This window comes from Python bivittatus, unplaced genomic scaffold (genome assembly GCF_059951505.1).
Source record: "Python bivittatus isolate LINGU-HERP-01145 unplaced genomic scaffold, Pbiv_v1 ctg000020_np1212, whole genome shotgun sequence".
NCBI lineage: Eukaryota > Metazoa > Chordata > Lepidosauria > Squamata > Pythonidae > Python > Python bivittatus.
Window position 1 is genome coordinate 57,890,552 of NW_028277030.1, and position 15,185 is coordinate 57,905,736.

At 34.5% G+C, this 15,185-nt stretch overlaps 1 protein-coding gene across 1 annotated transcript in view; it reads left to right on the top strand.

Annotated features, from left to right (window-relative positions):
* The first annotated feature begins 250 nt into the window (after positions 1-250).
* The window catches only part of CRYBG1 (crystallin beta-gamma domain containing 1), a 42,481-nt gene continuing 27,546 nt past the window's right edge, over positions 251-15,185 (top strand). Inside the window, exons 1-6 of the mRNA XM_025164897.2 lie at positions 251-1,737; positions 8,592-10,044; positions 10,128-10,295; positions 11,849-11,896; positions 11,988-12,106; positions 14,995-15,157. Coding sequence (XP_025020665.1) covers positions 1,019-1,737; positions 8,592-10,044; positions 10,128-10,295; positions 11,849-11,896; positions 11,988-12,106; positions 14,995-15,157 — 2,670 coding nt within the window. The 5' untranslated portion in view covers positions 251-1,018. The remainder of the gene's footprint in view (positions 1,738-8,591; positions 10,045-10,127; positions 10,296-11,848; positions 11,897-11,987; positions 12,107-14,994; positions 15,158-15,185) is intronic.

A 15,185-nucleotide genomic window follows, 5' to 3' on the forward strand; every position in this document is an offset into this window, starting at 1 on the left:
TGGCTAGGTGCTGCCACCTGTTTTGGTTGCCCAACAACCAAAAGTGCAACTTAATGCACTTAATGCATTTTATAAAATGTGATATTTTAAATGTCAAGGTACCGTTTTCAAAGAAAATCCTAGCATTCAACAAATACTTCAGATAGAGTTTCTTAATTTTTTAAACATATAAATGTTTAATAATAGAAGCATGTTTTGATTATTATATAGTCTCACTTCCTTTCTTTACTCCTTTTTTTTCTAGTCTAAAACCCGCTCTTCAGAGTCTTCAAAGGAAGAAAAAAAGAAGCCGGTTTTGGGGAAGTTGGGACATTTTTTTACTACGGGGAGAAGAAAAAATCCCAAGAATACACAGGAAGCTTCTCTAAAGCCAAGTGTTAAAAGTACAAGACCTGAATCTCCTCATAAGAATTTAGCCCCATTGGCATCAATAGAAATAGAGGATATAAACGATCTATCTAAGAGTGAGGAATCTCTTACTGATCCGATTTATGATCAGAACCAGTCAAAGACACCAAATGCTATTGAAGACTCAGAAGATTATCTCTACAATAGGGATCTGACACCTTTATATAATGACATTGTTTCAGAATGGAACACTAAAGGAATTTCTTCTGGCAGTGAATGGTCACTTGATTGGCATAGTAGTAATGAAACAATAAAAGATACATTATTTGATAGCAATCTTACCCTCGAGACATTGGAAGGAGAGAACGAATTTGTCACTGACACAAATGCCACAACTCCAGATTTCTTTAAAAGTTTAACTAATACATCTGATAAAAATCTAGAACATATCATATTAAATCACAAGGAATTAGTGGAGCCTCATATATTTGCAGAATCGGAATATGCAGAATCTAAAGATCAACCATTTTTTGTGGATCCTAAGCAAAATGAGCATGTCCAGCCTTCTACAATATTGACATTAGATATTTTTCTTCATAGAGCTGAACAACAAAATTTGTATGAACCAGTGGCTGTTGTATTAGACGAAGATTGTAGCAGCACAGACAGAATGGATAAAAAACCTGCAATTAGGAGATCTGGAAAGAGGAGAAAATCTCAGAGCTCCAATGATGTGCCAAATGGGGATAGAAATGCAAGTGAGAATACTGTGAAAGAGGAACCTGTTTTTGATGGTATTCCTTCTGATATGGTTTCAGAAAAAATGTGCACTTCTGGAAGAAAAGTTAGAGCTTCTCAACAGATTATTTCTCCTACAAATAATAATGACATAAGGTCTGGAAGTAATCATAAGGGATTTACTAAATCAGAGCTCGAGAAGGGCAAGCAGCAGATCCCAGCCTCATCCCCATATAAAAAGAAATCCTTAAAAAAGAATCAATCCGATGCAGGTCCTCTTTCACCCATAGGCTTAAAAAGTCCAGGGAAAGATCCTTCCACCAAAAGACAGTCTGAAGGCATAACGGATGGTAATCCAATATCAAAATGCACTTCAGTAGAGGAATCGCCTTCTGATGAAAACATTGTAGTTTCTTCCTCAGACATTGTGAGCAATAACTGCACTTTGTCACCTTCTGAAGGGAGGACAGAGTCTCAGGATTTGCATCCTGTCAGCAGTTCTGATGGCAGGGTTTTGCTACATGCTGATAAGCATAAACATGATGAGGTGGGAACAACAAATGGAAAACAAGTTTCTTCTGATTTGGATGAAGCAAAGCCAAGGAATATATGCCATGACATTTCCAGAACAGTCACAACAAAAATTAGCCTGTAAGTAGTTTTAGATTTAATGAAATGTTCATTACATCTTTCAATAAGCTTGGATTTTAACTGCTAAGTATCCTTCCTTATGCATGGATTCCACTTGCTTAAATATTAGTGAATATAATATACTTCAATTGTCAGAAACAAACTCCAGCACTATAGTTACAAATACTTGCTAGGATTTATGTAGTTGATGGCAATTAGAATATTTTCATCTTGTTAACTTTTGTTATGAAACACAATTTGTTGCAGTGCTTAATTTTACAGAATGTTTTCCATTTTCTGTTCTTGGACTTCTCTCTTCTCAGGAAGCATTATAGCCAGCATTGAGTTAGAAAAACATTCTTACTAAATATACTAAAATATTATTGAAAATATTTTGGGAGTAGGAGAATCTTTTTCTATGCCCCTTGCAATGAGGGCAATGTTGTCTTAAACCACCAAACAACACATTACTCAGTAAATTTATTTCTGGAATTGTTTTTTGTTTCTTTTAATAAAAAGGTTAGTCATGAGTGGAACTGATTGGAGGAAGGCCACTTAAATGCTTCCCTGACTGTCTCCCTCTAAAATTTTCTCTTCCCTCCATCCACTGCAAAGAGGATTACATATGTAGGTCATCTGCCCTTTTCCCATTCCCATTATCCTCTCTGTCCCAGCTGCAGGCTCTAGTGAAGTTCCTTTTTATGAAAACAGGACAACAATATTGGGGGTAAGTTTACCAGAACACAACAATAGTGTCAATTTGATCTTGTTATTAATTAAAGATAGCAGAATTTCTAAAATAGTTGGCAGAAGTCCAGTTTCAGACAGTTACAATCTTGTTTCCATTTGTATTAAGCATACTGTGTGGTTGAATACAGAGTGTACCTGTGTGGTTCCCAATCCATCATTACAAGTTAGTGCTTTTTCAGGCTCAAGAACAAATTGTCTCTCTGTCAGATGATTTGATAAAATTCTGTATGTGTTTTCTTGGTTTGCTTTACATGAGTAGGTTGGAAAGATCTACATACAGGAATTCTAGTGCTAATTTATAGATGAATGGTGCAGGTTCATATGCAGTTTTTACACTAGTAAAATGTATATGTGAACCAATTTCCGAAGCAGGTACACAAATTCTAACTATACAGTTTATAAATTACAAATGAATCTTTGCCACATGGAGTATCATCTTGATAGATAAATTTCAAGTGACTATGCTGCAGATGAATTGAATAACATAGTGGTGGATTTTGTTAATAGGTACTGTTGTGAGCCTTGTTTTCTGTTATGTATAGTACATTTGAAATAAAGGATTGTAATGTTCTGAAGCAGTATTCCTGATAACTAAAATTGAGGTGTGTTTCCTGGAACAGTGTTTTAAAGATGTGTGCACCTTTGCAGCCACATTAATTTACATGGAATGTCTTCAAGATAGGATAGGTAAATCGTGACATTTTTCCAGATACAGTTGTATGATTTGTAAGAGAAGAACGCACCCACCTACCCCCAGGTTTAAACTATATCTGAAAATAAACTTAGCTTTGCTAACTAAACCTGATGTTTTATTTGGAATCCATCTACAGATATTGAGAAGTAGAATATATTATTATCTAAATTTGATCTAAGAGGGAGAGAAGAAGCATAGCTACTCCTTTTTTTTAAAAAAAAACCCTATATATCTGTGTACTCTGACATAATGATCTGTAATGGTAGTTTAGGTACAATCACCACATTTGATTAATATATCAATAGGACAAACAAAACATTTAAATGAAACATTTGAATGTAATTTCCTGTGATTGCATCAGCTACAGGCGTGGTGCAACTTTTCCTTTTTATCAGATCAGGGTGGCAAACTCTATAAATTTGTTCTTTTGAAGTTCTATCGGTTCAATCCTAGAGCTAGGAAGAGATGTCTTGACTTGTATATTGGTAATGTGGAGATCAGACCAATTATAAACTTTGAGGATTTTACTGATCCTTTTGAAGGAAGTCAGCGTCAGTGCAACTTTCACTTGTGCATCTTGCAGAGATCTTTCCATGATTGTGATTTCTTGATTGGGATGCCATTAGAGATGGCCACTTCTTGCTGAGTTTAAAGAAGTTGGTCCTTGAAAATAGTAGCAGATAATATTAGGATCACTGTGACCTGAAAAATAAAATGAATGTTTCTTGTAAAGAATAGAATTATGGGAAGATTCTAAACATTAAGAGTAAATACACTGATTTTCCACTAAATCTTTTTTAAAAATGTGACCCTGAATCTTGTATAGCAATTCACACATTTGTGGTTGAAGTCTAGATAGACATGAAATTTAGGAAGGCTAGCACAAATATTTTAGAGATACTTGGCAGGAATGTCAGGATGTATTTAACTCTGTTGACAGATGGTCAAATAAGGGCCTTGAGCATATTTCACAGAGCTTTTCCTGCATGGTATAATAGTTGCAAAATGTGATACCTGTATAGAATTGATTCATGTAGTTCACAATTACAAATCCTTCCTCCTTACAATTTAATCTCACAAGGACCTTATTTATAAAGTAATTTAGGTTGAAAGGAAAACTAGCTACCGGCATCTTTTCTGTGGGAGGCCTGTTTGTAAACTTCTCTCACAAAACGTACAAGCATAATGTTATACAGAAATTGAAAATTGAATTTGTGCATGATATAAAGAAAGAAGGATAGCATTAGCTGCATTGGCTCTACAGGTTTTGTGTATTCTCTGAACCTGGGAAGGTGATTACCTAGTTTATGTAAATTGGTGTATCTTGAATCCCTGATGTTAAGCATATATATAGAGAAGCAAGTCTAGCTAAGTTAACTTCGTAATAAGTATATCCAGAATACAAGGTATTATATTAAAACTTCAATCCAAATTGGTTTCTCAGAATAGAAGGGCTAAAAGAATGGAGGAGCAAGAGCTATTTTACCAAAAGTGTCAGTGTTCTGTAACCAGCACACAATTCCAGACAGTTTCCCAGTCTTCTGGAATAAGTTTTCATGGAGTGGAAAGAAATCAGCAAAATGTACATCTCTTGCTTTTGCCTGCTACTGATCCTCTTCCCAGACAGATCCAGACATTTGTCTGGAGAAGAAATATGTAACCCTGAGTGCCATGCTAAATTTGTTTTATTTTGTTTGAATTTGCTTAATAATCTTCTTCTTTCCTCATTCAAAATTACAATTTAATGGTTTTTTATGCAAAGAATTTGTGGCTAACCCAAAATTTTGGCCCATGTGGAGTTTACGTTTCATATGCAAATATATAAAATAAGCCTCGTTAATCATACTGGCACTTCTTAGCACATAATTATAAAATTGCATTATAAAATAGGGCTGTGTGAAGCATTAAAAGAGACATTTCACAAAGCATGCTTGGTGTGAAGAAAACTCTCAAAGCACTGAAGTAGCCATAACCTATGAAAGGCTCAGCTTGGGTGCTTAAGGGGTTTTCCAAGGTTGTCTTCACATGTGTTTGCATGTGCAGTGGCTTTGTTTTGTCAGCAGTTCCAGCTGAAGTATTATCAGGGCATGTACACACATGCAACCTGAAAGAGGCCTTGCAGCAGCTTTGTGGAGCTTGCCAGAAGATGTGACTGCTTTACCAGTATAAGGAGGGATGCTTTATTTGTGCCGATACATGTTGTGAAGTTTTCCTTTGAATGCTTTATGTAGCCATAATATAAATCTAAATCCATCTACATTTAATTTAAGTTCACTGAAATTAAACTAAATGTGTATAATACACTTGGAATTACAAATATACTTCTTTAGGACTAAAACCGGCAGCACTTCTGTATAAGGGTTATTGGGACAGAAAAGATTGCAGCCCTGCAGTACTTTGAAATAAATTGTGTTGAAATCAATAGAATGTACTTCTATGTAAATATACTTAACAGGAAGATGTTTGTGTCATTTGTCATGATACTCAGGTGAGCAAACATCTGCAATCAGGTTGCATTGCTTTTCTGGTTCCGACAATCTGTTAGCGTAGTTTCCAGGGAAGATTATGAACTACTGCAGTAGGCATTGTATGTTCTGTTGCATTCTGAGAACTTTAAATCATTCAAGAATTCTCTTCTTCCACCTTGCTCCATTAGAATAGAACAAAAACCTAGCTTCAACATCTTTCAAGAGATGGGCTGTTCTTTTATCATTTTCTTTAAACAATGTCCCTCAAATTTGGCATCCCATTCTAAGTCTTTAAAGGTTATTAACATTAATTCCAAAATGTTCCCTTAAGAATTTATTTTAAAATGTAACTATGAAAGACTTAAGCATTTCCCATTAACATTACAGGCATACCTCTTTTTATTACACTTTGCTTTATTGTGTTTCGCAGATGCTCCTTTTTTTTTTCTTTTTTTTTTTTTTACAAATCAAAGGTTTGTGGCAAACCTGCACTGAGCAAGTCTATCAGATGATTAGCATTTTTGAGCAATAAAATGTTTTTTAATTAAGGTATGTACATTTGTTAGACATAATGCTATTGGACAGTTACTAGACTACAGTATAGTATAAACATAACTTTTATATGAACTGGGAAACCAAGACATTTGTGTGACTTGCTTTATTGTTATACTTGCTTTATTGCGGGGGTCTGCAATAATCGAACCCACAATATCTCTGAGGTATGCCTGTACTGACAAACTGATTTTTGAACAGGGCAATGCTTATTCTTATGCAGAGAAGAAAAACTTTGGTACTACTTCGTATTTTTAAAAAAGAAAAAAAATACAAATGACATGACAAGATTTTTAAAATGTAGATACTGTACCAGAAGCTTTCTTTAAAAAAACCCCTTTGGTTCTGGATTAGTAAATGAACATACTGGTTTGATTCAGGTTACATATAAACATGATTACAAACTTGTCTACTTCTGCCCTATCTGGACTGGAAACTTTTCAGCACTTCTACTCAGTGAACCCATTACATGAATTTAATGAGTCACAGCAACATGCAAAAGCACTTGAATCTTCACTTCTCTCCTTCACTAACAAGCCTTTGCACTTAAAGGACAAAGTGAAATAAGTTAATCTAAAGCTTTTTAAGAAGACAACATAAAGGTTGGAAGGATATTTTTGAATATCGTGTGTGTGTGTATATATAATTTGTGTTAGCTTTCTAAAACTTCATGTAGATCTCAAATACACATCACATTCACCCTCCTCTCTTATGATGGGTGTGGGTGTAGGTGCCAGGAGCATTATCAAGAAATGAAATATATGATCATGAATGGATTTTTAAAAAAAAGATCCAAAGAGAGATTGACTAATCCGTTGTTCATACTTAGGATTACTACTCTCTGATTATATGACTAGATTTCTAGGGAAAAAAAGGAACTGCAAGCCTATCTCACATTTGCTTACATACATTATATTATAGTCTCAGGCACATGGATATAAATACGGAGTACTCTGCCCCCATCCTCCGTGTGTATAACCCTCGTAATTGAACTTTGAACAATTATTTTAGAACTTGATGAGATGCTCCTTGTTACGGTAGTGCTGCTACTATATGAATTCTGCTTTCTGGTTAGATCAACAATTCACATCTACTTCCATCCATCTGCAGAATTTTTAAAAATTGTCCTCTTTACTGTTCCTTCCTGAAAAATTGGCTGCTTTCTTTCTAGGAGGTTCACTTACGTTGGTATGTAGTATTCAGGCACTTCAGTCCTCCCAATTGAACTGCCTAATGCCTATATACTCCTAATTATACCTATATACTCCCTCTCTTTTTTGTGAAAGAGGAGAATCAAGAAGAACAAATTGGGCATGTTGAGGCTGGAGGAAAAGTAGGTCAAGCTCCAGATTTATAGGCCACTCAGGCTACAGGAAATGACTAGGGCTTTGGCACACTTCTGTTTTACTTATGTATTCATTTTTATTTTCTTGGGTTTGTTTATTAATTGTTTCTAATCAAATAATTTGTAAATTAATGCACTTTCCTTGTAGTTTGAATGTTTTTGAAACGAGTGAGGAAGTGATAAAGCCAATCAATGATGTAAATGCATTTTGAGGATTGTAGATGCAGAGGAACTCCTATTTTGGGCAGGGTTTTATAATAAGGAAGAACTGAGATTTATCAAATGGTAAGATGTCCATAACACTCTTCTTTTCTGAAGGGCACAATCATCAAGTTACTCTTCCTGAAGTTTGCAAAGTGAAAGTGGAGAACATATTTGGACTTCATGAGTTCACAGAAAGAAAAAGTAAAAGCCTCCAATAGCAAATGTTTATAATTTCTCATGTGCTAAAGCATATGACTTAACAACATTAAAAGGAAAGGAATCAATGCATTGCTAAGGAGCCAATGTTCTTAGGGTAATTCATGTGGCTTAAGAATTATAGTTCTTTTTTATTACTTTTTCTGATGCTACTATTTAAAAATTTGTCACAGGCTCACTCACATTTACCTTTATTTTACTTCAATAACCCTTATTCTAGGTAAGTGTTATTTAAACTGCAGTTTTTATGTGTCTTTAAAATGCATCTGGCTTTTGGTATAATCAAGTATATATTTAATAATGTTCTGTATAATATTCCTTTAAAAATTATTAGGATTTTGCCTCTAATGGCATTTAGGCTATAATTCTGTATATTTTATACATATTAAATTCAACTGAACAGTTCAGTGGGAAGTACTTCTGAGGAGACTTATTTAGGATTCTGCTTTTAGATTCTGTAGATTATAATTCCACAGTTAATGGAGAGTATGTCAGTGCAATATGTAGTACAAGTTGTTATGTGTTTATATGGAAATAACTGTTTAAGTTTTAGACAGACATAAAACTGCTCTGTAAATTACATTTAAAAGAAAATACTTCTTTAAGTAAATGTTGTTAAAGTATTTTTATTACTTTATTTTTACAGGCCAGCTAAACCCAAGAACATTGAATTAAATCTTAAAGCTTCAAAAACCCTGGAAGATATGGAAAATGAGCAAGATTCCGTAGACAAAGCAGTTAAAATTAACTTCAGCATTGCCAATAAAATATCCATGTTTGAAAACAAACATAATAATCAAAGTCAGTCTGCTGATGTTTCTGCTCCAAAAAGAGGTTCTGTATCAAATACATTTGTTGGCAGAGCAAAGTTGAAGTTTGGAAAACAGCAAACTGAAAGTGAACAGACTAACAGAATAACAAATAAAGCAAACCATCGTCAGAAAGCATTGCAAAATAGCACAAAAGTAAAAGAAACCTCTTCAGATATAAAAATTAAGTCACAGGAAAAGATTGAGGCAAACATTACATGTGAGGATGTAACATTACATGTTACAAAAAGCGAGGAAGTTGGAAAAGTTGTTAAATCTCAGTTTAATGAGGTTGACAAAGTAGATGGTAATGAAATGAATGTTTTCACTTCTACAAAAATTGATGCAGAATTAGTCAAGGAAAAAGTCGTACCTAATATTTCATGTATAATACAGAATGAAGAAACAGAAATAAAAAATAATTGGAGTATAAATGCCAGATCCTTATCTCCTGAAAGTGAAGAGCCACTTTCCCTGAGATCAGACAATTATTCCCCAAATAATAATGATGAATGTTTACTGCAGTCTGATCTGGTACCCCAAGAATCAGAATTAAACCAGAACATGGCTTCTCAGATTGAAAATGAAGACAAAAAGACGATTAGTACGGTTTTAGAAAGCAAACAATTATTTGAACAAAATAACAGTGGCCAAGAAAATCAAAGCAGTGTTTGTAATGTTTCTGAAGGTAGCAACACTGATGGCGTTTGTGATTCCCCTTCAGATATGGCCAAGTTTACAGAAACGCTTAAAAATCTAGACAGTTCTGTTTGTATACCTCAGAAAAAGAAAAAGCAGAAGCTTCCAAAATCTCCTGCCCCTCCCTTTGTAATGCCTCCAATTCATGAGGACAATTTAGAGAAAATATTTGACCCCAATATATTTACTGTGGGATTGGGAACAAAAAGAGACAAATCACAAGACCTAGCCCCATCCCTCCAGCTAAGATTGCAAAGCCTAGAAGCTGAGGCTAGGATCAGACCCAAGCGGGCCTCTGCTGAAAACAGCCTTCTGCTCCAGTCCCTGAAGTTATCCAGTAGAGCAGATTCAGCACTCATGCAGGAAATGAATGGGAAAGAGAGCAAGGACAGTACAGACGGTGACATCAAGAGGTCTCGACTTGAAAACAGCACCATCTTTTCCAGTCTGCTATTGCCTGTTACTAAAGAAAAAATGTTTACGCCATCTATAACCACTATAAACACAATCACAACATCTTTTGCATCTCAGAAGAGCACCATTTCTCCAGGAACACCTCCTCTAGTATTTGATGTAACTCAGAAACCTGAGGTAATCTTTTTATAACTCTACATATTATCTGAAATATATTTTACCTGCAGCCAATCATTTATTTTGTTTTATTTTCTGTTTAGCTTCTTTCAGGTTTCAAAGCACCAAACTATATGGATAAATATTTACAAACTGATGATGCAAAAAAAGAGAGAATTTTACAAATGCCAAATTTTGGAAACCTTGAAAACAGTTTTTCAAACTGGTTGAAACCTGGTCAATGTGAATCAAATGGATTATTAGATATTGAGGTGGGTTTAATGCAATCTTTCTAGATATTTTGAAAATCTCTGCATAGTGAAGTGAATTTTGACTTGATGTTTTTCCTCTTTCGCTTCAGTGAAATACATTCCTTTTGAACTTTTAAAAACAGAAGTGAAATCAGCAGTGCGAGTTGCTATAAGAATACTGAAAATGGCCATTTGGATTTATAAAAAAGGGGGTTTTCCTTCATTAAACACTGAAAATATCATTGCCACTTGCTTTGTATATAAAAAAATGTAGTTTAGCTGTATGTTCTGATTATCCATATCACAGTAAAACCTGGTTCATAAGAATAAATTCCTGAAATTTTATATATAGCTTTTTACTCCATCGGTATTTCTTTTATCTTGCCCAGCCTCAATTATATGCAAAAAAAAGAATAAAAATATTCTTCTTTACCTTTGATATAGAACAGAATTAGCATAAGAATGTTAAGCCTAAAAAGAAAAAGTAATACAAGTAATATATAAAACTGTGTGTTTATGTCAGTTTCCCATTTGTATCAGCAATTCCCTGTAAGCTTGGGTTAAGGTGTTGTTTCTATTGTGCTAACATGTCTATAGTTCTATTGACACTAACATGTCAAATAAAAACTCATAGGCGCGCACGCATGCAGAATAAAATATAAATGGAATAAAATAAATAAATTATCCTGAATAATTAAAATATGGTTAAGATTTATCAGATTGCAATATTTAAAAATATAAACATAATCCGGTAGTTGAGAGCCAGTGTGGTGTAGTGGTTAAAGGTTTTGGACTAGGAACTGGGAGACTCAGGTCCATCATTCTCTCTCAGCCCAACCTACCTCACAGGATTGTTATTCTGGGGAAGAAGGCAGGTCTTGATAAATTTTGCTAATCTCTATAGGGAAAAATGATACTGCCAAGAACAGTTAAAATTGTACCTATAGCTGTGTAAAATGAAATTTAAGAGACAAATGTGCAGGAGTTTACTTACAGAACAGACAGAAACACAGGTATAATGAGAGATAGTTTGGCAGCAGTACATGTGAGAAAGATCTTGAAATAGTAGTCAAGATGGTTGGCTATAAACTGAATTATAGGTAGTCCTCGACTTATGACTATTCGTTTAACAACCAAAGTTATGATGGCACTGAAAAAAGTGACTTATAACTGGTCCTCACACTTACAACCATCACAGTATCCCCGCAGTCACATGATCAAAATTCAGGTGCTAGGCAACTGGCATGTATTTAAAACAGCTGCAGCATCCCAGGGGTCACGTGATTGCCATTTACAACCTTCTCAGGGGGCTTCTCACAAGCAAAGTCAGTGGGGAAAGCCAGATTTGTGTAACAGCCATGGTGATTCACATAATGACTGTGGCAAAAAAGGTCATAAAATCAGGCATGACTCACTTAACAACTGCATTGCTTAATGACAGAAATTCCAGTTTTGGATTTGCTGCAGGGCTTTGACATTGGAGCTATGAACTCAGTGTTAGGACTGTTGTGAAAGTAGAACATACTGATTTCATGCTTGATTTCTTACAGTTTGTTCCCCTTTGCTTTCAATAGACATTTTCAGGAAAAAAACAGAATAAAATTAACCCTAGACCTGGAAAGGTAAGGTAACTTTTCCTTAATCAATACCTGTTGTTTTATTGTAAATTTCTTGTTAGATTAAATGAGACTGAATTTCTTTTAAAAAATACAGATCGTGATTTGCAATAAACCAGATCCTTCCGAAAGCTTTTTTGAAGTTTTTCATGATGTGTTGGATTGCACCTCTTGGATACTGTCACCTGTCATTTTAGTTAAAATCATCCGAGGATGGTAAGAATAGAGGTCTCCACTTTCCTACTTAGTTTCCCTTGGTTGTATATCCTATACCACATTGCTGCATACTGTATTCCCATACTATGTAAAAGTGGCTTTCTTTATTTCTTCAGCAAATTCTCAGGTTGGCTTCATGCCTGTTTTCCAGCCAAGCTTGATTAAACATGTTTACTCTGAACTGTTTTTAAGACATGTTTAAAGCTGTTCTAACATGTATAATTTTTAGTCTAATACCTGTAGAACCTTTATTGTTAGCTTTGCTTATACTTTCTTGTTTTATTTCTTTTGATGTTTTAAAAGCTTTGCCTATAACTTTAAACAACTTCTTTTTCAAGAGCTACCTACTGTCTTATTTCTGTCAAATGTGTACTGGTTTCTGCCTTGAAAAAACAACAACTGGAAATCTAGATTTAAAAACTATTGAATGCTAGACATGTCTTAAAGATCTTTCCTGCACCTCTGATTGAAAGCTTCAGAGAGTTTGCATTACTGGATTATCAAATAATAATCTGTTTTCTATGGCAGAATTGCTGTAACTAGCAAAGCCTTGCTAAAGCCAAAGATAGAGAAAATGCAACTAATAAAGCTTTTGTCACAAAAACAAAAGAGTTTGTTATCTAAAGCAAAAGAATTTGGGTTTGAAGCAGGAAGACATTACTGTCATGTTTATCTCTAGAATTAGATTTTACTTAAAGCCGACAGAATTAAAATAATAGTTCTACAAATTATTTTTACAATTTCAATTTAAAATTCGTTTCTAAAATCTGTCATCTTCCACAAGATGCTCTCAAGCTGATGAAAATTATAAAATAATGAAAACATTTAATAATAAAAGTGTAGAAATGCTTATACAAGTTTAGCTTTGTAGAAGATTTTTTAAAATTTGCATAGCAGCCTGTGGCTGAGCACTTAATTGTCTTCAATCATTCTGAATATTAGTATGTTTGTTTTGTTCTGTCATGATAGTATGCTACATCTCCTCTTTTCAAAAATCTTGTTTTGTAAGTTCACTCACAAAACCTAAACACATATTCTACTATTTATATTTGCAAGTTGACCAGGTGTTGGGTTATGCTCTGCACAGATAAGGAGTATAAAAAAGCAACCCATGTATCATTTCCTAGTAATATCTTATCCAATGATCTATTCCTCTTCAGAGTTCCTGCACATTGATTGCCTGAGACTGACATTATTGGGAGGGTTGGGGAAATGCTGGTACTATGGGGGAGCTGCAAAATCACCCCTTTATGTAGTATAACAAGTAAGGTGGTAAGACACCATGGCAGAAGAGCTGCTAAAGAGCTCCAACATTATGAGATCATAGGACTGCAACACTCATTCCAAATTGCACAAGTGGACTCCTTGACAGAAACTATAATTAGCAATTGCAGATAAATATGGTGGCCTTGAATAAAATCTAGTATATGAGATGCAGTATTATTCTGTCCCCTTTCTTTTTGCCTTTTTATAATACATCCCTTTCATTCGATCCTTTCTTACAGCCTGCTTGTTTGCTTGCCTGTTTTTAATTTACTAACTAGCTATATGGCTTTTGACACAACTGTGGGCCTGTTTTCCACTCTTTTTGACTTGGCATTAAAATCTGATTTAAGCTCTGTACTTCTAGCACCTGATGTTTGGCTTGCTCTGACTTCTGCCTCTATTTGGAATTACTTCTGGATTTCTGTTTTCTATTTCCCAGCCTGTCTTCTTGATCTTCATTCTGATCTCTTGAAAATGACATCACTCTCCCTCAAGTGCTAGCAGGATCTTCTCTCTTAGTGATTGTTGCCATATGTCAAGCAAGTTAATGCTTGTATGCTGAAGAAATTAGGATGTTACTTTTAGTCACCTTCTCACTCAACTGCTTTGTGGTAAATTATATGGGTTTATTGTTACATTTACATAGCAGGATTTTGTGAGAGGATTTCCTCTCAGTTTGTTTCAGTACTTGTTCATTTTAGTGGCATGCATGTATACATACATAGTACTAGTCATACTATGTATATTGATTATTTTTTTTAACTACATAAAAGAGAATCATTTAGTACTATTGCTGGTCTTGTAGCTGAAATGTTGACTTCAGCCTTTTGCTATATAAACTATAGATAAAACTTATTTGTTGAAATATTTGTATGCAGCTGCAGTCAAAATGACTCTTGGTGGCTCATGTAGAAAAAAATACAATATCAAACATACCCAAAACAAAAATAAAATTATTTGTGAGAGTTTCAAAACAGAGAAAGCATGTTTCTTGAGTTTCTTATACCTGTCTCTCATATATGTCCTACCTCCTCAAAATACCTTATGCCATACTACTTTTCACCATTCCTTTCACACAAAGTAAGGGGACAATGGCAGTTGATATACCTGTATAAAAATAGGTTAGTATTTACATCATGGTGGTAATAATAATAACAACAATCTCTCTAGGATTTGCAGAATTATAGTTCCATGCATCATTAATAGGCCTGTGTGAACCATTTGGAAAGGTGTTTCACATAGCCCCAATGTGTACCTCTCATACCTGTATAATGGACACAAACACACACACACACAGAGGATTGAATGGGGATGTATGAAGGATGCAGGTAGAGATTTGCATGACCATAAGTTCACTAGTTTATCATTGGATGGACCACCCAGTCATTTAAACAGAACTGTACATCAATCTTTAACCATTACTTTTTATAGTCTTTAACTATATTTAAAGACTATAAATTAAAGATTTAACAATCTTTAACTCATTACTTTTTATAGTAACTTTGCTCTATTTTTTTAAAAATCACATTAACTTTTTTTTCAAAATTATATAGAATTGTCAATATGAACTAATAGGTATTTGAAGCATGCCGATAGTTCAATTTTTTCTGCTTGTGTGTTAGTTGGATTCTGTATGAGAAACCAAATTTTGAAGGACTTTCTATTCCGCTGGAAGAAGGAGAATTGGAATTCTCAAATCTTTGGGGGGAAGAAACATTTGACAATGAAGATGAATGCAGAGTTCCTGAGCCTGCTGTGATTGGTTCAATCAGGCATGTAGTAAAGGCAAGTAAGGGCTTGAATTGATAACAAT